Source organism: Syngnathus acus, chromosome 10 (genome assembly GCF_901709675.1).
Source record: "Syngnathus acus chromosome 10, fSynAcu1.2, whole genome shotgun sequence".
Classification (NCBI taxonomy): Eukaryota; Metazoa; Chordata; class Actinopteri; order Syngnathiformes; family Syngnathidae; genus Syngnathus; species Syngnathus acus.
Window position 1 is genome coordinate 6,372,327 of NC_051095.1, and position 24,865 is coordinate 6,397,191.

A 24,865-nucleotide genomic window follows, 5' to 3' on the forward strand; every position below is an offset into this window, starting at 1 on the left:
GACTCCCTAATCAAGACTCTAGCGAGGTGAATGAATTGCACGAACATAAATTATATTTATAAGATTTGCTGAAGAAAGCGCTAGTTGGCAAGCGACATTACCTTCAACAGTCGTCTAACTCGAAAAACTTTTCGGTCTTCTTATTTAGGCGGACACTGCTCAACTGTAGGCAATTAAAAGCCATGTAAAAAGTAAAATACTGGAATATGTTCGCAATTACAAGTGACGCTATGGTTGGGACGCTTTCACCGGAAATATGCGTGACGTCACGAGCAATACAGGAAGTCAGTCTGACTTGTGTTTTGCTTTTTAGTTTTAAACGAGTCAGATTGATTTGCAGCCTTGAACGCAGTCGAATCGACATGAAACCGCCGCCTCGCACGCGCAAACCGGTTCGCAACCTGAACCCGGACCCCAAGCCTTGCCGAACCAAGCGAGCCTGCGCGTGGTCCAGAAAGGAGCAGCGAAGGCTGCTGGACGCCCTGACGAGGCAGAGCTCCTCCCGCGACGGAGGCACGCTGGAGAACATCGACTATAGTCTGCTCAAGAAGGATGTCCCTTCTCGCTCCGATTGCGAGGTTCGTTACTGTTCAGTCTTCCGAACAGTTGTTCTGACACAGCAGAACATGGCGTCGGGGCGGTCGTGTCACCTGCACATATGAATTTATTCGTGGGTTCTTTTGCCAATTTATTCACACGTTCCCTAATCACCATGAAGGGATTCATGTCATGACGTCATTATTGTCGCACAGTTACAACCTCGCGGGTGGGAAATTTTTGGAAATACGAACCTTGCACTACTACAGTTTAATCTTTGACGCCACAACCCATGAATATGTCTCGTGACAAAAATCAAACCCTTGGAACGGAATAATAATAATAATAAAAACATTCTGTGGGTGCAATGTATCATCAGCTAAATTTCCAGTGACAGTTGTTCACGCCTGTGTGTTGTGGGGCACTATATGGCCAAGTCAGTCGTTCTTTACAAGTGTCCCAACACTGGTTTGGTCTTCTTAGATCCGGTCTGTGGTGGAACGCCTCCAGAACAAGGTGATCTCTGGCGCCATCCTGCAGCTGAAGACCAGAACGCTGGCAGAGAAGAAGGCAATGGTGCCCATCCAGATGTGGACTCGTCTGGCCCAGGCCGTGTCTGGGAGCTTCAACGGACCACTTTGCAAGGCTTTCGCTCAGGTGCCGTGGGCCAAATGATGCTCAAATGTGTGTCCGTGTTGCTCACCAAAGTTTTCTTGCCAGAAGATGTGGACCGTGGCATCCACGGAGCCTCACACTCTCAGGAACAGCCAACTGCCGCAGCTTGATGCAGCGATGAGCAACGACAGAACCGTCTGTCTGAGTGCCGCTGTCGGACCCACGCCGGCCGAAGGTATGGACCGGGATGCAGACAGCGATTGGGAGCAAATGTCTCAACACATTTGGCTCTTTACCTTTGTCCAAGTGCTGGTAAAAAGTCCAGCTGCTGCCAGTGCGGGTCCGACGGCCTCCCCTGCAGTCCCAGTTGAGCAGCCGAGTCTTTCGAGTCCAACCACCTCTGAGGACTTCGCGGTGGACTTTGAGAGGATTTACAATTACCTGAGTGGCCTTCACAAGTCAGAGGACGAGTGTGAGCTCACGGCCATGGGTGAGTGCGGGGCGAGTCCATTTCAATTGGTCCTTTTTTTAAAAAAAAAAACTTTTTAATTTTTTTATTTTAGTAAACAAGTTGGCTCTGTACTTGTACTTTTACCAGTCTATTTACGCTCGTCATGTTCTTTAGAGAGCGCCGTGGTCTTGGACTTGGTGATGTCTCTCCCAGAAGAATTGAGTCTCCTCCCCTGCCAAAGTTTGCACAGACATCTCATCCAGGTGGAGTCACTCCTACAAGAAGACCAGCACCGAGGAGACAGACCACTGACTAATTGCAGCCCTGCTCTCCGTTCCGCAGGCCCACCAGAACTTGTCCGAAGCAAAGCACTCCGAGAAGGCGCGACAAGTTCTGACGGAGCTTCAGAAGCAGCGGCGAGGAAGCGATCCAGAGCCTCAACAAAACGTCACAAACGCCGCCGAAGGGGAAACATTGTGGAGTGGCGAACCAAAGTGGACGGGACTCTGTCCCCCTCTCAACCCATTCATGATTCCAATGGAACTGCTGAAGAGAAGATAGGACTTCATATTGCTTTTAGGCACACGACATTTCCATTGGGTGTAAATTCACACTTGTATTAGTGTTGATTCTTGGCTCTAATAAAACCACTTACTCAAAGGGCCAATCTTTCCCGATGCTGCACGTCTGGTGAATGGACAAACAGTTTTAGTGATCCTTGCCAATGCATTGAATGAATGTCAAAGCAGGATCATTATCGTAATCCGTACGATGATACGCCGTGTCTTTTTTAATCTTCCCCACAACAAATACTGCTGATGGTCAAACTGAGCTGCTAATATGCTGGGGAACCTGTTTTTGATTATATAAATACAGCAAAATTTGAACAAGGCGTGGTGAAAGACCCTGCAGCTGACTCAAAATAAGGCGTGGAACATTTTTACTGCTTTATGACTTTTGGCCAGCGCCTAAGCATGATTGTGTAAACTGGCAGTCAAGTCAAATTTATTTGTATAGCCCTGAATCACAAGTAGTCTCAAAGGGCTTCACATAGACAAAAATTAACAATTAATCTCAAGGCATCCCCTGATCTTAAGCTCCTAAACAAAACTCACTCATTTAACAACAAAAAGTCCAATATGACTGGAACCGATCTGACTTCCTTATTGGACAGGGCCTCAACCAACATGTTCCGCTTGAGAAATCCGATCAGAACATTACAGGAGGCATAACGTTGCCAATGACGCATCGGAAAGCAAAGGCTTGCTTTTGTTTGGTTTTTATCACTTGTCATAAAATGCCGCCAGAGTGTCCAGGTGTAAGAGGGCAGAGTTCAACGGCGTGGCGATACGGCACATTTGTTTGGCTTTATCTTCTTATCGGTGACAGAGCTTTTTCCACACTTTGAGTGTGGGTGGAGGAAAAAGCAAGGGTTGTGAGACATCTTGCGAAAGTCCACGCAGCTCACATTTTGTGCCATTCATCAGCGTCGACCGTGATGTGAAGTAACGCTCATGGCGTCGCTCTCTATCGTGATTGTAGCTGCGCTACTTGTCGGCCTGTCTTCTGCCAATGGTAAGCTTGAGGTCATACTTGTTCTCTGTTCATTTCTAGTTGGCCGTCCAACGTGATCGAGTAAAAGGCTGTTTAGGGCTGTATTACATCTCGTCCTGTGCATTTTCATAATAACAGTAAAGAGGACTTGAAACAGCTCTTTTTGTTTGGGGGCGGTATACGATTAGCAACAATTATATATATTAATATGAGCGTTCAAACCAATATTCTGCACAGTTATACCCAATCCTCTTGAACGCTATGACATTCAATACAAATCCAACAACAGAAATTGTCTACATCAAAGGTGTCAAACTCAAGGCCCGGGGTCTAGATACAGCCCGCCATATGTTATGTGGCCCGCAAAGACAGATATTTGCATAGACTTTGCATCATTACTAAAATGACCAATTGTCTTCACTTTAAAAAAAAATAGCCATTATTACCATTTGTCTTTTTAAAATATTTGAACAGTTTTTACGAGTCTCTGATTTCAAAGCTTGTTATTGATCAATTTGTTTTGTAGCCTACACCGTATATAGAAGACGTTGACAATCATAACGGCCCTCAGAGGGAAACTGTGATGACGATGCGGCCCGCGACAAACAAGAGTTTGACACCCCTGGTCTACATACATCAGTTAAAAATGGACAAAAACACACTAAGATTGTCTTTTGAAAAATTATGTACTGCTCTTGTGTATGTTTCAAGATTTAGAAAGGAGATTCTTGCTCATTGCCAATAAAGCCTCATACTAAGTAGCTCACATTTGTAAAGCTTCCCCCATTAAGTAACACTGCTGCATTTCCTGGTATACTGTAATACGAAGATACTGGAAGAAACAGGAAGCCTCTGTTGTGTGGCAAATGTATCAATGCTTTGATTCATGAATACAAAACTCAATTAATACTAATGCTCACTTCCTAAATAATATGTTGACTTCCATTTCCTCATCCTACAGACCCCTTCAATGTCCTAGAATCTAACATTTCAGACAGTACAGTGACACCAGAGACAAGCGATCCGGCCACAACCGAGCAGGTCCAGACCACGGGCCCAGCCAGTCCGGCCACAACCGAGCAGGTCCAGACCACGGGCCCAGCCAGTCCGGCCACTACCGAGCAGGTCCAGACCACGGGCCCAGCCAGTCCGGCCACAACCGAGCAGGTCCAGACCACGGGCCCAGCCAGTCCGGCCACTACCGAGCAGGTCCAGACCACGGGGCCAGCCAGTCCGGCCACTACCGAGCAGGTCCAGACCACGGGGCCAGCCAGTCCGGCCACTACCGAGCAGGTCCAGACCACGGGCCCAGCCAGTCCGGCCACTACCGAGCAGGTCCAGACCACGGGCCCAGCCAGTCCGGCCACTACCGAGCAGGTCCAGACCACGGGCCCAGCCAGTCCGGCCACTACCGAGCAGGTCCAGACCACGGGCCCAGCCAGTCCGGCCACTACCGAGCAGGTCCAGACCACGGGCCCAGCCAGTCCGGCCACTACCGAGCAGGTCCAGACCACGGGCCCAGCCAGCCCGGCCACTACCGAGCAGGTCCAGACCACGGGCCCAGCCAGTCCGGCCACTACCGAGCAGGTCCAGACCACGGGCCCAGCCAGTCCGGCCACTACCGAGCAGGTCCAGACCACGGGCCCAGCCAGTCCGGCCACAACCGAGCAGGTCCAGACCACGGGCCCAGCCAGTCCGGCCACTACCGAGCAGGTCCAGACCACGGGCCCAGCCAGTCCGGCCACTACCGAGCAGGTCCAGACCACGGGCCCAGCCAGTCCGGCCACTACCGAGCAGGTCCAGACCACGGGGCCAGCCAGTCCGGCCACTACCGAGCAGGTCCAGACCACGGGCCCAGCCAGTCCGGCCACAACCGAGCAGGTCCAGACCACGGGCCCAGCCAGTCCGGCCACAACCGAGCAGGTCCAGACCACGGGCCCAGCCAGTCCGGCCACAACCGAGCAGGTCCAGACCACGGGCCCAGCCAGTCCGGCCACTACCGAGCAGGTCCAGACCACGGGCGCAGCCAGTCCGGCCACTACCGAGCAGGTCCAGACCACGGGCGCAGCCAGTCCGGCCACTACCGAGCAGGTCCAGACCACGGGCCCAGCCAGTCCGGCCACTACCGAGCAGGTCCAGACCACGGGCCCAGCCAGTCCGGCCACAACCGAGCAGGTCCAGACCACGGGCCCAGCCAGTCCGGCCACAACCGAGCAGGTCCAGACCACGGGCCCAGCCAGTCCGGCCACTACCGAGCAGGTCCAGACCACGGGGCCAGCCAGTCCGGCCACTACCGAGCAGGTCCAGACCACGGGGCCAGCCAGTCCGGCCACTACCGAGCAGGTCCAGACCACGGGCCCAGCCAGTCCGGCCACTACCGAGCAGGTCCAGACCACGGGCGCAGCCAGTCCGGCCACTACCGAGCAGGTCCAGACCACGGGCGCAGCCAGTCCGGCCACTACCGAGCAGGTCCAGACCACGGGCGCAGCCAGTCCGGCCACTACCGAGCAGGTCCAGACCACGGGCCCAGCCAGTCCGGCCACTACCGAGCAGGTCCAGACCACGGGCCCAGCCAGTCCGGCCACTACCGAGCAGGTCCAGACCACGGGCCCAGCCAGTCCGGCCACAACCGAGCAGGTCCAGACCACGGGCCCAGCCAGTCCGGCCACAACCGAGCAGGTCCAGACCACGGGCCCAGCCAGTCCGGCCACAACCGAGCAGGTCCAGACCACGAGCCCAGCCAGTCCGGCCACAACCGAGCAGGTCCAGACCACGGGCCCAGCCAGTCCGGCCACTACCGAGCAGGTCCAGACCACGGGCCCAGCCAGTCCGGCCACTACCGAGCAGGTCCAGACCACGGGCCCAGCCAGTCCGGCCACTACCGAGCAGGTCCAGACCACGGGCCCAGCCAGTCCGGCCACAACCGAGCAGGTCCAGACCACGGGCCCAGCCAGTCCGGCCACAACCGAGCAGGTCCAGACCACGGGCCCAGCCAGTCCGGCCACTACCGAGCAGGTCCAGACCACGGGCCCAGCCAGTCCGGCCACTACCGAGCAGGTCCAGACCACGGGCCCAGCCAGTCCGGCCACAACCGAGCAGGTCCAGACCACGGGCCCAGCCAGTCCGGCCACAACCGAGCAGGTCCAGACCACGGGCCCAGCCAGTCCGGCCACAACCGAGCAGGTCCAGACCACGGGCCCAGCCAGTCCGGCCACAACCGAGCAGGTCCAGACCACGGGGCCAGCCAGTCCGGCCACTACCGAGCAGGTCCAGACCACGGGCCCAGCCAGTCCGGCCACTACCGAGCAGGTCCACACCACGGGCCCAGCCAGTCCGGCCACTACCGAGCAGGTCCAGACCACGGGCCCAGCCAGTCCGGCCACTACCGAGCAGATCCAGACCACGGGCCCAGCCAGTCCGGCCACTACCGAGCAGGTCCAGACCACGGGCCCAGCCAGTCCGGCCACTACCGAGCAGGTCCAGACCACGGGCCCAGCCAGTCCGGCCACTACCGAGCAGGTCCAGACCACGGGCCCAGCCAGTCCGGCCACTACCGAGCAGGTCCAGACCACGGGCCCAGCCAGTCCGGCCACAACCGAGCAGGTCCAGACCACGGGCCCAGCCAGTCCGGCCACTACCGAGCAGGTCCAGACCACGGGCCCAGCCAGTCCGGCCACAACCGAGCAGGTCCAGACCACGGGGCCAGCCAGTCCGGCCACTACCGAGCAGGTCCAGACCACGGGGCCAGCCAGTCCGGCCACTACCGAGCAGGTCCAGACCACGGGCCCAGCCAGTCCGGCCACAACCGAGCAGGTCCAGACCACGGGGCCAGCCAGTCCGGCCACAACCGAGCAGGTCCAGACCACGGGCCCAGCCAGTCCGGCCACAACCGAGCAGGTCCAGACCACGGGCCCAGCCAGTCCGGCCACTACCGAGCAGGTCCAGACCACGGGCCCAGCCAGTCCGGCCACTACCGAGCAGGTCCAGACCACGGGCCCAGCCAGTCCGGCCACTACCGAGCAGGTCCAGACCACGGGCCCAGCCAGTCCGGCCACAACCGAGCAGGTCCAGACCACGGGCCCAGCCAGTCCGGCCACAACCGAGCAGGTCCAGACCACGGGCCCAGCCAGTCCGGCCACAACCGAGCAGGTCCAGACCACGGGCCCAGCCAGTCCGGCCACAACCGAGCAGGTCCAGACCACGGGCCCAGCCAGTCCGGCCACAACCGAGCAGGTCCAGACCACGGGCCCAGCCAGTCCGGCCACAACCGAGCAGGTCCAGACCACGGGCCCAGCCAGTCCGGCCACTACCGAGCAGGTCCAGACCACGGGCCCAGCCAGTCCGGCCACTACCGAGCAGGTCCAGACCACGGGCCCAGCCAGTCCGGCCACTACCGAGCAGGTCCAGACCACGGGCCCAGCCAGTCCGGCCACAACCGAGCAGGTCCAGACCACGGGCCCAGCCAGTCCGGCCACAACCGAGCAGGTCCAGACCACGGGCCCAGCCAGTCCGGCCACTACCGAGCAGGTCCAGACCACGGGCCCAGCCAGTCCGGCCACTACCGAGCAGGTCCAGACCACGGGCCCAGCCAGTCCGGCCACTACCGAGCAGGTCCAGACCACGGGCCCAGCCAGTCCGGCCACTACCGAGCAGGTCCAGACCACGGGCCCAGCCAGTCCGGCCACTACCGAGCAGGTCCAGACCACGGGCCCAGCCAGTCCGGCCACTACCGAGCAGGTCCAGACCACGGGCCCAGCCAGTCCGGCCACTACCGAGCAGGTCCAGACCACGGGCCCAGCCAGTCCGGCCACAACCGAGCAGGTCCAGACCACGGGCCCAGCCAGTCCGGCCACTACCGAGCAGGTCCAGACCACGGGCCCAGCCAGTCCGGCCACTACCGAGCAGGTCCAGACCACGGGCCCAGCCAGTCCGGCCACAACCGAGCAGGTCCAGACCACGGGCCCAGCCAGTCCGGCCACAACCGAGCAGGTCCAGACCACGGGCCCAGCCAGTCCGGCCACTACCGAGCAGGTCCAGACCACGGGCCCAGCCAGTCCGGCCACTACCGAGCAGGTCCAGACCACGGGCCCAGCCAGTCCGGCCACTACCGAGCAGGTCCAGACCACGGGCCCAGCCAGTCCGGCCACTACCGAGCAGGTCCAGACCACGGGCCCAGCCAGTCCGGCCACTACCGAGCAGGTCCAGACCACGGGCCCAGCCAGTCCGGCCACTACCGAGCAGGTCCAGACCACGGGCCCAGCCAGTCCGGCCACTACCGAGCAGGTCCAGACCACGGGCCCAGCCAGTCCGGCCACTACCGAGCAGGTCCAGACCACGGGCCCAGCCAGTCCGGCCACTACCGAGCAGGTCCAGACCACGGGCCCAGCCAGTCCGGCCACTACCGAGCAGGTCCAGACCACGGGCCCAGCCAGTCCGGCCACAACCGAGCAGGTCCAGACCACGGGCCCAGCCAGTCCGGCCACAACCGAGCAGGTCCAGACCACGGGCCCAGCCAGTCCGGCCACAACCGAGCAGGTCCAGACCACGGGCCCAGCCAGTCCGGCCACTACCGAGCAGGTCCAGACCACGGGCCCAGCCAGTCCGGCCACAACCGAGCAGGTCCAGACCACGGGCCCAGCCAGTCCGGCCACTACCGAGCAGGTCCAGACCACGGGCCCAGCCAGTCCGGCGACAACCGAGCAGGTCCAGACCACGGGCCCAGCCAGTCCGGCCACAACCGAGCAGGTCCAGACCACGGGCCCAGCCAGTCCGGCCACTACCGAGCAGGTCCAGACCACGGGCCCAGCCAGTCCGGCCACAACCGAGCAGGTCCAGACCACGGGCCCAGCCAGTCCGGCCACTACCGAGCAGGTCCAGACCACGGGCCCAGCCAGTCCGGCGACAACCGAGCAGGTCCAGACCACGGGCCCAGCCAGTCCGGCCACAACCGAGCAGGTCCAGACCACGGGCCCAGCCAGTCCGGCCACAACCGAGCAGGTCCAGACCACTGGCCCAGCCAGTGCGGCAACACCAGACCCTTCAGCAACCAGTCCAGGATCACCATCACCAACACCTTTTGAGCCTTCATCAGATCCCACAACATTGACTCCAACAACATCAGAGGTCCTTCAATGCCAAAACGGAGGAACATTTGATGGAAGCAAATGCCTTTGTACCAGTGTGTTCAATGGAAAGCTTTGCCAGTTCGTGGAGGAAAGTGTGGAGTTAGGTATGTGCTAACCCGTCAACAACATGCTTGCCGTCTGCTACTATGGTTTGCCCTAATTGCGTTTTGTGTACCGTAGAGAACATTGAGCAGTTGGTGAAAATTCAAGTGGTAATCGACCAGGAATATAATCCCAATTACGACAACTTGAGCTCGACGGAGTTCTTAGACTTTGTTAAAGACTTTGAGGATAAGGTGAACATGTTTGTTTGTTTTTTTTGCTTGACATGATGATGAGATGTGCTTTGTAGTCACAATTTGACTACCCGTTCAGTTTGTAATGTTCCACAACGACTGAGTTTTGCTGAAAGTCGAGTTGATTTGCTTGTCTGAGATCATGTTGAGAAAACATTTGAGCCAAGAGCAAAGATGCAAAAAGTTTCAAAACTTAACTGAAGAAAGTGAAGCTGCAGCAGTCAGCGCCTCAGCCAGTGAACTCTAAAGATACAATTTTGTTTCAATAGTTTAATCATTTGTGATGACTGTTACTCCATTTTTACTCTTTCAGATGGAAGAACTTTACAGAAGCTCTAATCTACCAAACTTTGAGAGAGTAGTGGTAACCAAAGTGAGGTAATTGTGGTCCACGCAAATTGTATTCTTGTCCTGTGGTCAGGCCAATGTCTACATTTTTGTGATTTGTTTTTCTCAGCCCGGCGGCTTTGCCAGGTTTGGTGAGACGTTCGTCCTCTGGAGTGGACCAGGTAAAGCCAATCAATCGACTTACACTTTGGATATCACATTGACCTTTGTAGATAAGAACAATACTCCATCTTATTATCTTTATTGCAGCGCAGACCAGCTGTTGATGCCATGACCGCCGGCAGAGTCACACAAAGACCACAAGGGTAATTGGACAACGGAAAAACACGTCACACACAACAAAAACAACTTAGTTGCCATTTTCCACTTCCTGTATGGTCATACGGACTCCAACAACAACGCTACCAACGCTAAACATGACTGTACAAAAAGTCGTTAGTAACACAATTTCTTCCCACTCGATGTCATGCATTTTTCATTCCGCATTGTCGGTAAAGAAAGCCTTCCTCAAATTCAAGACTATCGTCCAATCGTGTTGAAATGTTTTCTGCCCTGCGTTGCGTTTCAGCATCAACGTCAGCCACGATGTGGTTTTGATTATTCCAAACAACGGCGACTTTGAGAGCCAATATGAGACGCAAGTGAATGCTGTCAATGGGACTTTGGCAAATCTTGTTACGTGCACAACAGGTGGGCTGCAACACTGTGTACGAGGTACAGTCAGAGTTGACTATTTGAATTGGAGACCCCTGGGACTTGTGCTGGTTGTTGAAGATGATTGCCCCTTTAACTCACAAAGCTTCTTCACCACACCTAGCAACTACAACAAACTTCAGGGAACCAAGTCCTAGGCGACACACCCCACCACAGATATCGGTAGAGGAACTCCGAAACGATTTTAGACTTTCACTCGTAAAGGCCTTTTGGGTACAAAGTGAAACAAATCAACCAGTTGGGTCACTTGCTAACGTTTGCAGTTTACCGACAAGAACTATGATCTCTTATTCGTCCTGCACTCGCTATTCAAATGATTCTGAAGATGGTTCTGGTCTCTCGAACGCGAACGTGTCTTCACATAAGTTCTGTTGTGAATTTATACTGGAGGAATGAAGCGGACAAATCTTGGACAAATGACACACTGAGTCATATAAACACTTCCATTTTCAGATTGTCCCTTCAATGTGACAACGCAACCGACTGTGGTTGGGACTCAAGTGGATCCGAAAAGTAAGTATATTTCAGTCAATGGCGAGCGAGTGTGATGCAATGATCGACTCTTCCCTCGTCATCTCCCTGTAGCCTTTTGTATGTCATACGTGAAGGATCCGGACCTGGCCCGGCACTACAGGGCGGTGAACCACAACAATTCCCTGGTGTGCGTCACTCGATGCCACGCCAACTATGACCTCGACAAGCTCACCTGTTACAACGGTGGCGCGTGCAGGGTTTTAAAGGATGTCGGCGCCGTTTGCGAGTCAGTCCTGTTGGAGCCTTTCATTTTCATTGTCGACGCTCGCATAATACTGTTACTATAATCTCAGTTGCATGTTTTCAGATGTAAGGCTTTGGACGCCACGTGGTACTTAGGCTCTGACTGTGGGCTGCCTATCAAACGAGTGGCCTTCTACGCCGGTTTGGTGGTCACTCTGGCTTGCCTCGTGGCCACCGTGTCAGGCTTGATCGCATACGTGATCATCAACAGAAAAGAGCAAATGAGGTAAGGTGGGCCAAAACTACTGCACTGGTAATATTTGCGTGTGAAATCATCAGCAACTTTCACACAATTTATTCACAAATTGCACTCTAGTTTCTGCACGTTATTTTGGGCTTCAAATTGACGAAAAATTGTGTTAATTACCACCTTCTAGGAAAAAAGACGTGAAAAAGAAGCTGGTGAACAAATGGCTGAACGACGAATTTGAGTGGTCCCGATCTGATAAACGTTCGACAGGCACGTTAGATGCCGGTAAGAAAGTCATTTCCATTTTAACCTTAGCATAGCATTTCATCTCAGTGACTCCTCCTAGCTTAATGCTAACATATAACGTAACACTTAACATACGCAACAAAACACAAAAGACGGAAAATGACAACACGTAAATGTGAAGCTAATTGTGAACCTCCAACGAATTTTCGACTAACTTTTTACATGTGGAGCGCCAACTTATATAAACAGTGCACAGCAATACTCACTGCATTCCCTCTATGGCGGGAGGAACAATTAGTTGGCGACCTTCGCTGCCATGTCCTCTTAATCAGTTGGGGAAACTTTTTAGCGCCACGGACCGGTTACGTATCATTAACATGTCACGTGACCGGGACGAGCGTCTTGACCTGAATTAATTGATCGTCGATTAAAAAAAACTTTTTTTTTTCTTTCTGTGCGGCTTGGCGGCCCGGTACCAAGTGACACACGGACCGGTCCGCGGCCCGGTGGTTGGGGACCACTGCTCTTCCTGATGCTGCGTGTCTTCCAGTTGGCACGTTGCGGTTCTGGACTGTAAGCGAAATAAAAATAACATGAGCTTGCATTTTTTCAGGACACCTGAACCCGTCGTTCCGCTACGACGCACCACTGCGGTCGCCGCATACTCGCCAGCACACCGACTACAGACAGTCGGGCCGGTCCAGCCCGGCCGTGAGCATGTACAGGCTGGACGGAGCGGCCCGCGGGTATGACGCCTCGATTCAGCACAACGGATTTCCCCCCTCCGATCAGGTGGTCAGTCAGAGGAATTTCCCGTCCGTTTGTCTGCATGTCCGTGACTGCTTGTGAGACGTTGCTGTGTTCTGCGCTCGTCTAGCAGATGAGGATCCACAGGCCGCAGATCAGGTCGTCCTGGGACGTATGACCGCCACCGGCGTCCTGTCAATAACAAGCACCTTAACGAGCCATCGGGAGCAACAAGGCTTTTCATCTTCGGCAGTTAATTTATTGGATCGCTTTTCTTATAATGTCATGAGAAATTGATTGTCTTTAAATTCTATTGTATTTACACATCGCGTGTTATTTTGTTTAAATTAACCAACCGTTCGTATGCACCAATCAATGTTTGGCATTCTTTGCTGCATTAAACACGATTGCAATTATGAATGAGTCTCCACAATAGGCCCACGCACCAATTGGACCGTCCATCCTCACACGATGGTGACAATATTGTTGTTGGCGTCTAGCAAACGGCAAGTCGACTGACTTGATGAGTCATCCGTCAAATGAATTGAAACCATGTGCTGGCACATGCTATACCAAACACAGCTCACATTCTGGAACTCTATATTTTTTTTTATAACAGCACAAACAACACTTGTGCAGAGTGAAGTCATTTTCAGTGCCGTTAAACTTTTCCCCCAGCCAAAGATATTACTACAAAAATGTTTGCAATAGCGCACGAATGTACACATGAGCTCATTTCCATGGTTGGCTCCGTGCAAGGACATGAGCGCTTTTAATCAAGGGGGTGAGGTTGACCCACATCCGGGCAAAGAAAAGCATCATCCAATAATATTACTCGTCATATTTGAGCTACGCTAGATCTGGTGATGAGAAAACAACCTTCCCCAACTTGGGTGAACCTTAACTCTGAAGAAACGCCTCCGACATGATAAGGTGATGGCTCAGAAAGGAGATTTGATAGCTCACCATTATCATGACAAAAGATGCATATACATCTCGATTCTATTATTGAAACTAAACCTAATAGCACCTTCTGATAATATGGCAATTATTTTGGCTGATAGCAGATCGATATCAATATTGTGTCTTTCCTACTTTATTCCCAATCCAACCTCTCGCATTATCCAGCGAGGTTAAAGGGAAGGCATTTGGCAGTTTACTTTCCAAACCACCAGAGACAAACAAATGCAGGCTGTGGCTCAAGTTCTTCAAAAAGTCTTCCACGAGGAGCATTTCAAAGATCAAAATCCAAAGTCGGCGGCGCGTGCTGACTGCAGTCGTTCGGCCTGCTTTTTTTTGTGTGTCCAAAGTCAACCGCACACAGCACAGATGTGAAAGCGGAGACATGAAAACAGAACCTCGGTCTGGTCGCTCCTCCTCCAGGGCCGCCTCCTCCTCCTCCTCCTCCTCCCGAACTGCGGGATGGCAGTTTCCCGCTGCAAAGAGAGACGGGACAAAGGCGATTCCTCGACAAATCCGGAGGCAGCTAGAGGATGCATTTGGCACGAGGAAGGACACGGCCACCACAAGCACCAGGAACTCACTTTGCACATCTTTAAGTTGAGCCAAAATGCAGATGTTGCTTTTGGTGTGGGCATTGGCGCTGCTCGGACCAAAAGCATCCCGAGGCGCGGAGTGTCCGTCAAGGTGCGACGTGAGCGCCTGCCCCAGCCCCAGCTGCCCGGACGGCTACGTGCCGGACCGCTGCAACTGCTGCTTGGTGTGCGCTGCCGGCGAGGGCGAACCGTGCGGCGGCCAGGACGCCCCGGCCTGCGGGGACGGCCTGGAGTGCCGACGCCCGGACGCCGGGCTGCGGCTGCCGTCACGGGCTTTGTGCCGCTGCAAGCTGAGCCGGGAAGTGTGCGGCAGCGACGGGAAGACGTACGCCAACGCGTGCCAGCTGAGGGCTGCCGGCAGGAGGGCGCGGCAGTGGGGGCTTCAGCCCATCAGCCAGGCCCCACCTGGAGCCTGTCACAACGCAGGTAGGACAAGCGGCAAAACACACAACACGTCAACATCGATTGCTGGCAGGCAGAAGATCTCACGGTGCACCACTACCCAAAAATAGCACAAATAGCACAAGACACATTAGTGGAAGAGAAAGAAATCCTACTTGAATCTTACAAATCATGACCTAATCATCTCAACTTGGCCTGTTCAGTTGAGCACTTTTCTATGAGGTCACACAAAGGTTAACTGGACCGTCTGCCATGTGGCAGGACTTGACTGAAGGGCTTTTTCTTCTCACTTGAACCACACTTCAGTCCTCTCCGGTAGATGCACTATGACTAAAATCTTCCAGGTGTTACCAGGTGTCCTCCCTGTCGCTTTCACATCCCTGGCATATTGTAGCGATTGAAAATGGCTGCTATTTGAGAGTGGCGGTGTTTTTGAGGAGTGCTGCAACAGCTGCCTCACACATTTGTTTTGGCACATTCCACAATGACGCGCCAGCCATTCTCCTGCTCACTGACTCATTCAAAGTAGCAAGAAAGCAAAGAAACCTGCAGGGAGAACTGAGGAACCTTCCCCAAAAAGACAGCAAACTAGGCTGACATCATGCCGGGCTCGCTTCCAACTTCAGTCTCAACATGGCCATGTACCTCAGATCACTTTAGCGACATGCTATCCTACGCTACATAAGATTAATTTACTTTTAGCTTTAACTTTAGTTTACTTAAGTTCCCAATTGGGAACAAGTTGGTGGCAAGCCCCTTGAATGTACTTCCACGTTTCAAACAATTCAATATATGGAAGCAAAAGAAAGATGCTGGATGATGTAGCATCCATTTTTCTTTTTTCTTTTTTGCCGGGCGTTGTTTCAGTCTGCGGACATGGCCACAACGTTTGAGTGGCATTTTGGCTTTTCTTTTCTTTCTTCAAGCAATTACATTTGGAAATATATTTTTTTACAACACTCTCTCTTCGCTGCGGTGCGTCAAATTTACAAGTTACAGTTTTGACTTTACACAGACTTTAAAAATTGTGGATGTGAACGTTGCTCATTCTAATTTTCTTCCCATCCCTGAAAATCTACACCGGCAAGATTTAGCAAGAATGAGACCTATATTTTTAGTTCACCACGCCCTTTACATATGTAACGCACCAGCGAAACTGTGTGTGTGTGTGTGTGTGTGCGGGCGTCCGTGTGTGAGTACACGCCAGACAAAATAGAGAGTCAGTGATTAAAGACAAACATAAGGCCAGTCGGCCACAATTTTGGGCTGGAAGGATTTCCTGTTTCCTTAGTTGCTATCTGTGTGCGTGTGTGTATGTGAGTGTGTATGTGTGTGTGCGCTTTCCAATGAGTGAAATGAGGCCAAGTGGGGATGATGTTGTCCCTGCAGCTGTTAAAAGCGTTTTGAATTCATCAGCATTGAAGGCAACTCATTTTAACCCATCCAGGTACTCTCGCTACTGTGGGTACATCAAGCGCTGTCAGCCCTCGATATAAATTCAACTTCATCGCCGACGTGGTGGAGAAGATCGCCCCAGCAGTGGTTCACATAGAACTGTTCCTCAGGTACACGCTCTACTGTGTGTGTATGTGTGTGCGCGCACGCTGACGTGTGCATGTTCTGACCCAAGGCATCCCCTCTTCGGGCGCAACATCCCCCTGTCGAGCGGCTCGGGTTTCGTCATTTCCCAGCACGGGCTGATCGTCACCAACGCTCACGTGGTCTCCAGCAACTCGCCCGTGTCAGCTCGCCAGCACCTGAAGGTACACAGACCAAAAAAAAAAAAAAAGACACATCAGCAAACGACTGACAGCTTTGTCTTTTCTTGAAGGTCCAGATGCAGAATGGCGACGTTTATGAAGCAAGTATCAGAGACATCGACAAGAAGTCAGACATTGCCACCATCAAAATTAACCCTAAGGTCAGTTGGAATTTAGTTCTCTGAAAGTTAAGGAAAACTGGGTCAAGGTTTTGCTGGCTACACAAGATGAGGTGGACACGTTTGGGGTTCGGATGCCAAGGGCCGGTCTTGAGTTTCCTGTTTCCAATCCCAGAGCGAGCTCCCCGTCCTGCTTCTGGGTCACAGCGCCGACTTGAGGCCGGGAGAGTTTGTGGTGGCCATTGGCAGCCCCTTCGCCCTGCAGAACACGGTCACCACCGGCATCGTCAGCACCGCCCAGAGGGACGGCAAAGAGCTGGGCCTCAGGGACTCGGACATGGACTACGTCCAGACGGACGCTATCATCAACGTGAGAGTCCGCCAGGGTTCGTCGGCGCCGAGGGAAAACCTCACTTGGCTTTTTTGTTGTCTCCTTCACAGTTTGGCAATTCCGGAGGGCCTCTGGTGAATTTGGTAAGACTTTCTCGAGCCACCTTGCTTTCCGAAGACATAGCGAGCTTAGCGTCTTTTATTTGAGGACGGCGAGGTGATCGGCATCAACACCCTGAAGGTCGCTGCGGGAATCTCCTTCGCCATCCCCTCAGACAGAATCACTCGCTTTCTCAACGACTCCCTGGACAAGCACGGCAAAGGTGAGATGTTAAACGTGCCACCGCCCCCCCGTCCGTCTCCTTCCGATGTCAGGCCGGTCAAGAAGCGCTTCATCGGCATCAGGATGCTCACCATCACGCCGGCGTGAGTGCTGCCGCTCGGCTCTCGTTTACTGCCGGCTTCGGGAATCGTTCGGTTCCCCTCAAGGCAACTCTGTCCCGCAGGCTCGTTGAGGAATTACGACAGCAGAGACCCGAATTCCCCGACGTCCCCGGTGGCGGCATCTACGTCCACGAGGTGGTTCCTCACTCCCCGGCGCAGAAGTAAGACTCCTTACAAAAGCCGGGCATGAAAATAGACCGAATGAGCCGAACAGGATTACGATTCCTGGACGTTCTCCAGTGTGAGCTTGCTGTCCTCACAAACAGAATGTGACCCTTGTGCTTCCAGAAGCGGCATTAAAGATGGCGACATCATTGTTAAGCTGAACGGTCGGGCGGTGGTGAGCACGGCTCAGCTGCAGAGGGCGCTACGGGAGGAAACGGCCCTCCTGCTGGAGGTCAGGAGAGACAACGACGACCTGCTCTTCAACATTGAACCAGACGTCATCATGCAGTACACCACAGTGAGACAAGATACACGTAGTCATACATATAATACGTATATACAAGTCATAGAGTAAGCCCAGTTTGTGTGGCGGAAAGATCCCAGAACCACCCAAAATCCCTCTGACATCTTTCCAACACACCGAGACTTTCTGATACTATACAAAGCATTCCTGAGCGCCCGTTCCCTCTCTGGCATCGTCCAGAATTTTGAGAGGAATAGATAACATCGCTTTGAGGAAATCAGCTTGTAACCCCGCCACCAGGCACCAAGTCAGATAATTGACTTTAGTCTACATTTCCACTGCTTTTTGTCTAGAATTATTTGGGTTTGCATTTTTTGTTTTGCGGGCCCGCTTCTTAGCCTTCTTGTTGCCCCCCCCGGAAGAAAATCCTAGCTACGGCGTACGGAAAAAAAAAAAAGACGAGGTGTTGCTGACTCACCGCCACAGAAACGCTTTGTAAACAAAACTGCCATCATTGTACTGAAGTCGCTTTCTTATCGACCTCATGGATAGGAGCAGCTTGGGGGCGATCAAGGAACCTCTTACTAGCCCGGACAGCATTGAGGAGATAAACCAGCCCACTCTTCAGCACCAGCTGCAAAAAACGTAACAGAGACGCCAAGAGAAGCTATGCTTATATTTGCAGCTCCTTCAGATGGCCATCATTATGTTTGAAAGTTGACATGCTAACAAAAGGACGCCCCACCCCGTAAAATGTATAAAATACACGTTGCTCGTTTAAAGTATCCTGCTCTAGTAGATGTTGGGCCGGTGTAGCATGATTTTATTTTATTTTTTTTGAAGAGTCAATAAATCCATGGGTCCTCAGTTCTTACCTCCTCCTTTTTCCTTTGACTCGCCTCACGCAACTCCTTGGCTTGATGCGTACACCTAAGAACAAACATTCCTCCAAGAACTTAGGACTCATGAAATCCACCCCATCTGCATTTCCTGCCCTGAAAATAAAGCTCAAAGGTTACGAGATGCGCCATCCTACCCTTTGCTTCTTAGCTGACGGCAGCTGGAGTAGATTCTATTTTGCGATATGGATCGGATACGTTTAACGTGCACGTACATACAAGGCGTTTCCTTTCCAGACGGCGTGAACTTATTTTGACCCGCTAGGCCGGAAAAGTGACCGCAAAAAGGCTTCTGACTCACAAGGAGCGTCAACAACACTTTGCTTCGGGGAATTCTCCTCAATGAGCATTAAGAACACAATACCCAAAATACGGAATTGATCAAGTTGGTATTTTATTGGTAAGGCACTAATTAATAAGTTATAATCGTCTCTCTATATATATATATAAACACACACGCATATGTATAATATACTCCATATATATATGTATAGTAGCATTTGATCAACTTTAGTTCAGTAAAGATGTGTATCTTGTTTTCAGATGTGCAGAAATGAGAAGTATAATATACTACATATATGTATAGTAGCATTTGATCAATTTTAGTTCAGTAAAGATGTGTATTTTGTGAAATGAAATTCCCAGATGAAGAATGAAGAGAGCAGTGTCATGAGTCTCTTTTTTTGGTCACATTGCAAAGAGGACTTTGTCCATTTGGGAAACAGATTTTTTTTTGTGGAGAGTAGAGTAGTATGGAAGCAAAGGCAAAAAAGAAAATGAAGCGAGTGTGTGCCGCGAGTACGCTCGCCTGGCGTTTGTTGTCTAGAGCTTGGGCCGCAGAGACCCCACGGGGGGCTTGTCGGCACAGAACTCTTTCCACCAGGACGGGCGTTCCAGAGCTTGGTTGCCCTGCATCACCGTGGACCAAAGGTTCTTGTAGAGCTGTGGTCGCGGGGGACAAACAATTTGCATCACTTAACGGGCTTTCTTTGCCACTGGCGGAGCTTAAAAAAAAAAGAAAAAAATCATATATGTGTTGTATGTCATTGATAGTAAATTTTCAATTGGACTTATTGAAGTTGTGTGTCCTGAGTACTGTGTGAATAGTGCACGTGACAAAGAACTTGCCTGTCCATCAGCGTTCCCGATTGGGGAGTTGAGAATGAAGTCCGGGGGAGCCATCGCATCCACCAGCGCTACCGCGTCGTCCTTCAGCTGCAAACAACTTGACTTTACTCGACTTTTACAGCAGCCGAATTCTACAGTTTTACATAGCGTCGTCATCATTATCATCAATCACAATGGAGAGTGTGAGACCTGCGTGCAGAGGGTAAGAATGGCCGTCTGGATCAAGTGGGCTGGCTCCCTTCCGCTCAGGTAAGCACCTGCACACAAGCACACAATGACTTACTATTGATAATTTAGGGGGGGATGTAATGCCCAAAAATATCTATTCAGCTTTTTTGTTGTTGCAACGTTGTTGTTTTTCTACTCTTTAATTGCTCCTTTTGCCAGTTTACTTTGTGCTCTCCATTGTGCGGCTGATTTGTGACTGTTGTTTGAATCTCCTGGACGTCAAGTGTGTGCGTAGGCGCACCTTGGTACAGCGTGGCCATGTGGCTGCTGAGGCTCCACAGTCCATAAAGCGCACAAAGCTTCCCGAGGACCGCTCGCAACTGGCTGGGCGTATCATCGTCTCGAGTCCAGTCGTGGAACCTCTGGAGACAGCAGTGTTCAATGTAGGCCAAGGCCAGGTCACGGCAGTAGTAAACCTGGACGGACAAACGGACCGACGGACACCGCTTAACACACTGCAGCCATATTTGCTGACTCAGCAAGTTTAGAAAACACAAGAGTGACATTTGAGACAGCGATGAACTGAAATGCCAAATACTTCCCAATATGGCCTCAACGAGCTGAATATTTGGAAAGGGAATCAAATATGGAATGCAGGAGGTCTCTTAAATCTCAACTCATTTGTGATGTAAACAAAAGTGAGGTTGAAGATTTTTGTTGGCTGGCTCACTGACTTGGAAAATGTGAAATTGGGCCCAAATGTCTTGAATGTTGTGACTACTATTGCAAAATTGTTTTGAGAAAAGTGGCCACCATGACTGAAATCAAGAACTGCGGTGCAGAAGGAAAAAGGCTGTCTGTCTCCTGCCTGGCTATTGTTCCGGGCCTCAAAGTCGTCTTGGCCCAAAGTCCGGAGCTGCTGCAGCCGCCCGTGGCTCTCCTCCAGAAGGTAGCACACCAGCCACTTGTAGGCCGCCAACGCCACTGACAGGGAAGCCATCCAGCAATGAAGCCACGTCGCATTTGGATCCCGCAGAACGAAGAAAACTACCTGCAGAGTCCATGCAGTCTTCGAGCGTGCGTGCCGTGAAGCGGCCATCTCTGATCTTGTGGAAATGGTCCAGGAAGTCCACGGTGTGAAGAGGGGACTGGATCGGCACGCCGTCTGAAAGCATAATCAGCATCAACACTGGCTCAAGAACAGTTGCGGGTCGTCTGAACCAAAAGGTATTGTGGACCCGCTCTGAGTGAGTAGCAGACGGCAGCCCCTCGGCTTGTCTTATTGTTAAAGGCTGAGGACTGACCGCATCGCTTGGCGTCCATCCACGCCATCAGGTAGTTGCTGGTTTGCTGCAGTAACACGTTGTTGTCTCCCTCGTACGTGCAGTTGGGGTCGTTGTCATCGCGCAGGTTGCCCAGGCGGTTCACTGCGGAGGCGAGCAAAGCAGGGGGAAGTGTGAGTGTGGCGTGTTCCATACGCGGGCGCCGCCCACGAGGCTTAAAATACTCACTGGCTAGGTAACCGTGACCTCCGCAAGCCTCGCGGCACTCCTGGATCCCGCGCTGAGCCATCCACGAGGCCAAGGGCTTGCCGGAGCAGGCCAGCGCGTGGAGCTCTCGGCCCAGCTCAGCCTGACAGACACACGCATCATCAACTCAATGGCAGAGTTCCAACGGCACGCACTGTGCTTGCAAGATGTTTGATAGTGGACAATGAAAGCAGATGAACGCACCTGTGTGTCCGAGTGATCCTTCATCATTTGCCCCAGGCTAAACTCCACAAAGTTACCGAAGAGGGATTTGGAGAAGCGCTCCAGAGCGTACGCTGCCGCCAGATACGGAATCAGACGCCATTGCTGGAAAGACACAAAAGATGGAAAGTCTTGACTGCGCTGGGAATTACATCCATAATGCTGTGACCCATTTCGCCGGTTGTATTGTGAGAAGGTGGAGTGCGTGTCTCTCATTTGGTAGATCTCGGTGCAGCATTTTACACAGTAGATCACAATATTTTGTATTCTTGCCTGGAGCACTGGATTGGGTTAAAGGTTCAGTCTGGAGGTTTTTTTTTTTTTTAGGTCATAGCTGACTGAAAGTAGCTTCTGCATCAGTGTCGGGGGACATTGTATCCTCCGAGGCATCGTTCCGCAACGGAGTGAGTCAAGGCTCAATCCTTGGACCAATGTTATTTATGCTCGGGCTACCAGGAGGCAATACAGTACAGTAGAGTGCAGTCATTTCAGAAATTTCTTCTTCTATGAGTGATTCAGTAAAATACTGCGTCATGTGAAGTTATTATTTTTTTGTAGAGGACAAACAACATATGTGTGGGAGTGTTATGTGATGTTTTGCACCAATGATTGTGTTAAAAAATCCTTTGCTTCTAAAATCACAATGCTAAGCATTAGCTTGCAAATTGTGTTAAATAGTTATTTAAAATACCAACTATACAGTCACCTGTTTACTGCTCAGAAAACACTGAGACCATTTTATTTTCCCAACAATTGCTAACTATTTTTCAACCTGCTGTTATTGTTAAGTGAGTGCAGTTCAACTAGTATACAGCGTGCGTATTTTAGAGCCTTGGCCCTTACCTGCAACTGGTACTCGAGCACGGGAAGCTCCTGTTCGTCCTTGGGCCCGAACTGCCTCCTGGTGGCGGAGAAGCGGACCGCCACTGTCAGCGCTAGCTTGAGGTTGACCAGGGCCATCCTGGCGATGGACACCCGGCCTCCCGACAGGGCGCCCAGGGACGCCCCGAAACGCTTGTCGGGGTCCTTCACAAGCACAAACGCGTTGGCCGCGGCATCATCCGTAGCGGATCGGGAGTAGGACGGCATTTACCCGGTAAGGGGTCACATAAGTGCCGGCGGGAGTCACATCGCCGGTCTTATTCAGGAGATTCTCCCGCGGGATCCTCACGTTGTGGAATAGAGCAAACCTGCGCATGGTCATTCACACCGAGTCAGTCATTGACGTCGGCAATCGTCCACTTACTCATTCCCACAAGCAAATCAATGCCAAATGGGACTAAACTTTTGATAGTTGTCGATTCAAGGATTAATTATTGCGTGTGTCTTTAATGAACAAAATGCAAGGTTTAATTCCAGATATTGCGAGTGTACCCATTATCCAGTCCGTTCTGGCCCAGCTTCTTGCCCATATCGCCAACGAGAACGCCAGGAAGCGCCAGCAGCGTCTTGGGATCTCTCACCTGTATTCAACACTCGCTTACATTGGCACTCAAGCACCTTATAGAGCGAAAGCGAAAGGCGAGTCAGCGTACCGGAACTACGAAGGAGTGCAGACCATGGCAGGCCCCGTCCGCCGTGTAGAGCTGCGCCAACACCAGTGCGTGAGTGGCCGTCTTCCCAAGGTTGCCCACCCAAAACTTGGCTGCCTCGAAATCTGGAGAGTTGATGACAAACTCCTGCAAGACAACCCGTCCCGGGTACCTATTGGCCACGTTCGGGAACAACAGGCGCTAGGCTACTAGCAACAACGGTGAGAGTTTTCCAACCTGTGTGGATGGCTGGTAGGTGGCGGTGGTCCTCATGGCTCTGGTGTTGCTGCCGTGACTCAGCTCGGTCAGCGCAAAGCATCCGAACGCCTCCGGGAAAACGGGGCATAACGAGCGTGGTACAGACAGAGGGCGTGCGTTTGACGTGACACGGAGATGAGCATGGCGCTTACCGTCATGTCGTCAGCGTCGTCCACAAACTTGCGGTGTCGCACTGAGCCGCTGCTGGCGACCGTCCTTGCAAACATCTGAGACACAACAACAACAGGTGACATTTAACACAACAGACAGCATCTCAAAACTAGTCCGGAAAAGTTGTTTTCTCATAAAACGCACTCACGCCTTTGCTGAGGAAGTACTTGGCCGACAAGGACCAATCATACATTCCCAAGCAGTTGTTGAGGACCACCGTCAACCACGGGTTGGCCATGGCCTCGTCATTGGTCAGGAAGTCATAGCAGAACAGCTTCTTCACCCTGTATGTTTCCGGACCAAATGGATCTTTGAGTTTACGCTGACAATGCGTGCAAAAGAAATGTACAGTCCACCTTGCACCTGAGGAAGGTGAGTTCCCGCATTTTCGCCATGGGCAGGTCTTCACCCGGCGTCCTGGAGAAAAGTGGATCGTTCTCCAACGCCGTGAAGACTCGTTGCTGCGCCACAACACAACACAACAAGAAGCGTGACCTCAGAAGAAGATCATGTGCCATCTCGTCATACCTTCAATGCCATCTCGTCTTCTCCTTCCAGAAGCACAAGCATGTCCTTCCATGGGAAAGAAGCTTTTTGCCTGTAGACGTCCAGAGGCCCGCTCGGGAGGTCAGCCACTCGTTGCTGCATCGTCTTCAAACTTTCCAATTAAATACAGGGTGGACTTTCTTTGGTCACGTTTCTTCCATATTCAATTGATATTTTTCACCGCTTCAAAACAGCCTTTCAATGGCATTTCAGTATAGTACCAGCTCCTTCCCACAGAATCTCTACAGAAATAGCCTTCTCGTGTTACTTATTTTTAATATTAAGTCAGTGACCTGGCTGAACGCAGATTAGTCGCCGTTTGGCATTCAAGTTTTCAGAGCAGAGCAGAGTTCAAGGTCTGTCTGTCCGTCCGTCCGTTTTCACGTCAAAACGATGACATGAGGATTATACACGGATATTCAACCCCAAACAGCAAAGTCTAACGACAGCCAAATTAAATAAAACCAAACATTTGCATATTCAAACAAGAGATATGAACGGTAGTTTGTTTGGCAATGCTTATTTCTGTCCCTTTTCGCATACAACACTTCATACACACATTATTTACTTTCGTGTTGTTTGAATTGTGATTGGAAAGATCAAATTTAACCAAACCAAAATAACAAATGAACTTGGAATTGGCTTGTGACGTGTCTTCGGTTCATCCTACCTGTGGACAGTCGACTTTCCGTGAACGCTGAAAGCAGACAATCAAGAAAAAGCAAGCTCGGTGGACATTGGTCCATGACATGCCCACTGCACTCTGAATCCGGAAGTAAACCAGTGGGCCGG

The 24,865-nt window shown here is 52.4% G+C and overlaps 4 protein-coding genes across 7 annotated transcripts; 3 read left to right on the forward strand and 1 right to left on the reverse strand.

Moving 5' to 3' along the window:
• Positions 1 to 249: 249 nt before the first annotated feature.
• snapc2 (small nuclear RNA activating complex, polypeptide 2) lies at positions 250 to 2,280 on the forward strand. Of its 2 annotated transcripts, XM_037262728.1 has the most exons (6): positions 251 to 578; positions 1,021 to 1,194; positions 1,261 to 1,387; positions 1,460 to 1,642; positions 1,778 to 1,866; positions 1,946 to 2,275. In XM_037262728.1, the coding sequence occupies exons 1-6, from the start codon at positions 363 to 365 to the stop codon at positions 2,162 to 2,164; spliced, it is 1,008 nt and encodes a 335-aa protein (XP_037118623.1). In that variant the 5' UTR covers positions 251 to 362; the 3' UTR covers positions 2,165 to 2,275. The 2 variants fall into 2 exon arrangements, with proteins under 2 accessions (XP_037118621.1, XP_037118623.1); XM_037262726.1 differs by having other exon boundaries at positions 250 to 578; positions 1,778 to 2,280.
• A 6,787-nt stretch (positions 2,281 to 9,067) lies between these two features.
• On the forward strand, positions 9,068 to 13,020 carry muc3a (mucin 3A, cell surface associated). Its single transcript, XM_037262744.1, has 12 exons — positions 9,068 to 9,386; positions 9,463 to 9,578; positions 9,892 to 9,956; positions 10,036 to 10,087; positions 10,176 to 10,231; positions 10,495 to 10,616; positions 11,094 to 11,153; positions 11,226 to 11,400; positions 11,482 to 11,643; positions 11,795 to 11,892; positions 12,467 to 12,648; positions 12,731 to 13,020. The coding sequence occupies exons 3-12, from the start codon at positions 9,892 to 9,894 to the stop codon at positions 12,776 to 12,778; spliced, it is 1,020 nt and encodes a 339-aa protein (XP_037118639.1). The 5' UTR covers positions 9,068 to 9,386; positions 9,463 to 9,578; the 3' UTR covers positions 12,779 to 13,020.
• A 990-nt stretch (positions 13,021 to 14,010) lies between these two features.
• Positions 14,011 to 18,490, forward strand: htra3b (HtrA serine peptidase 3b). Of its 3 annotated transcripts, XM_037262698.1 has the most exons (11): positions 14,011 to 14,582; positions 16,006 to 16,123; positions 16,189 to 16,321; positions 16,390 to 16,479; positions 16,613 to 16,807; positions 16,879 to 16,911; positions 16,976 to 17,193; positions 17,274 to 17,372; positions 17,500 to 17,674; positions 17,861 to 17,920; positions 18,173 to 18,490. In XM_037262698.1, the coding sequence occupies exons 1-10, from the start codon at positions 14,171 to 14,173 to the stop codon at positions 17,879 to 17,881; spliced, it is 1,494 nt and encodes a 497-aa protein (XP_037118593.1). In that variant the 5' UTR covers positions 14,011 to 14,170; the 3' UTR covers positions 17,882 to 17,920; positions 18,173 to 18,490. The 3 variants fall into 3 exon arrangements, with proteins under 3 accessions (XP_037118593.1, XP_037118591.1, XP_037118592.1); XM_037262696.1 differs by lacking the exon at positions 17,861 to 17,920 and having other exon boundaries at positions 18,169 to 18,490; XM_037262697.1 differs by lacking the exon at positions 17,861 to 17,920 and having other exon boundaries at positions 14,013 to 14,582.
• Positions 18,491 to 19,149: 659 nt separating this feature from the next.
• Positions 19,150 to 24,842, reverse strand: acox3 (acyl-CoA oxidase 3, pristanoyl). The gene is made up of 19 exons (XM_037262654.1): positions 24,744 to 24,842; positions 24,056 to 24,185; positions 23,891 to 23,988; positions 23,676 to 23,811; positions 23,509 to 23,583; positions 23,336 to 23,425; positions 23,102 to 23,245; positions 22,941 to 23,029; positions 22,660 to 22,756; positions 22,410 to 22,592; positions 21,549 to 21,671; positions 21,327 to 21,447; positions 21,120 to 21,242; positions 20,867 to 20,980; positions 20,684 to 20,799; positions 20,117 to 20,291; positions 19,837 to 19,904; positions 19,648 to 19,734; positions 19,150 to 19,461 (listed from the first exon to the last, which is right to left on the reverse strand). Exons 2-19 carry the CDS (start codon positions 24,173 to 24,175, stop codon positions 19,342 to 19,344), a joined length of 2,079 nt encoding a protein of 692 aa, XP_037118549.1. The 5' UTR covers positions 24,176 to 24,185; positions 24,744 to 24,842; the 3' UTR covers positions 19,150 to 19,341.
• Between the last annotated feature and the right edge of the window lie 23 nt (positions 24,843 to 24,865).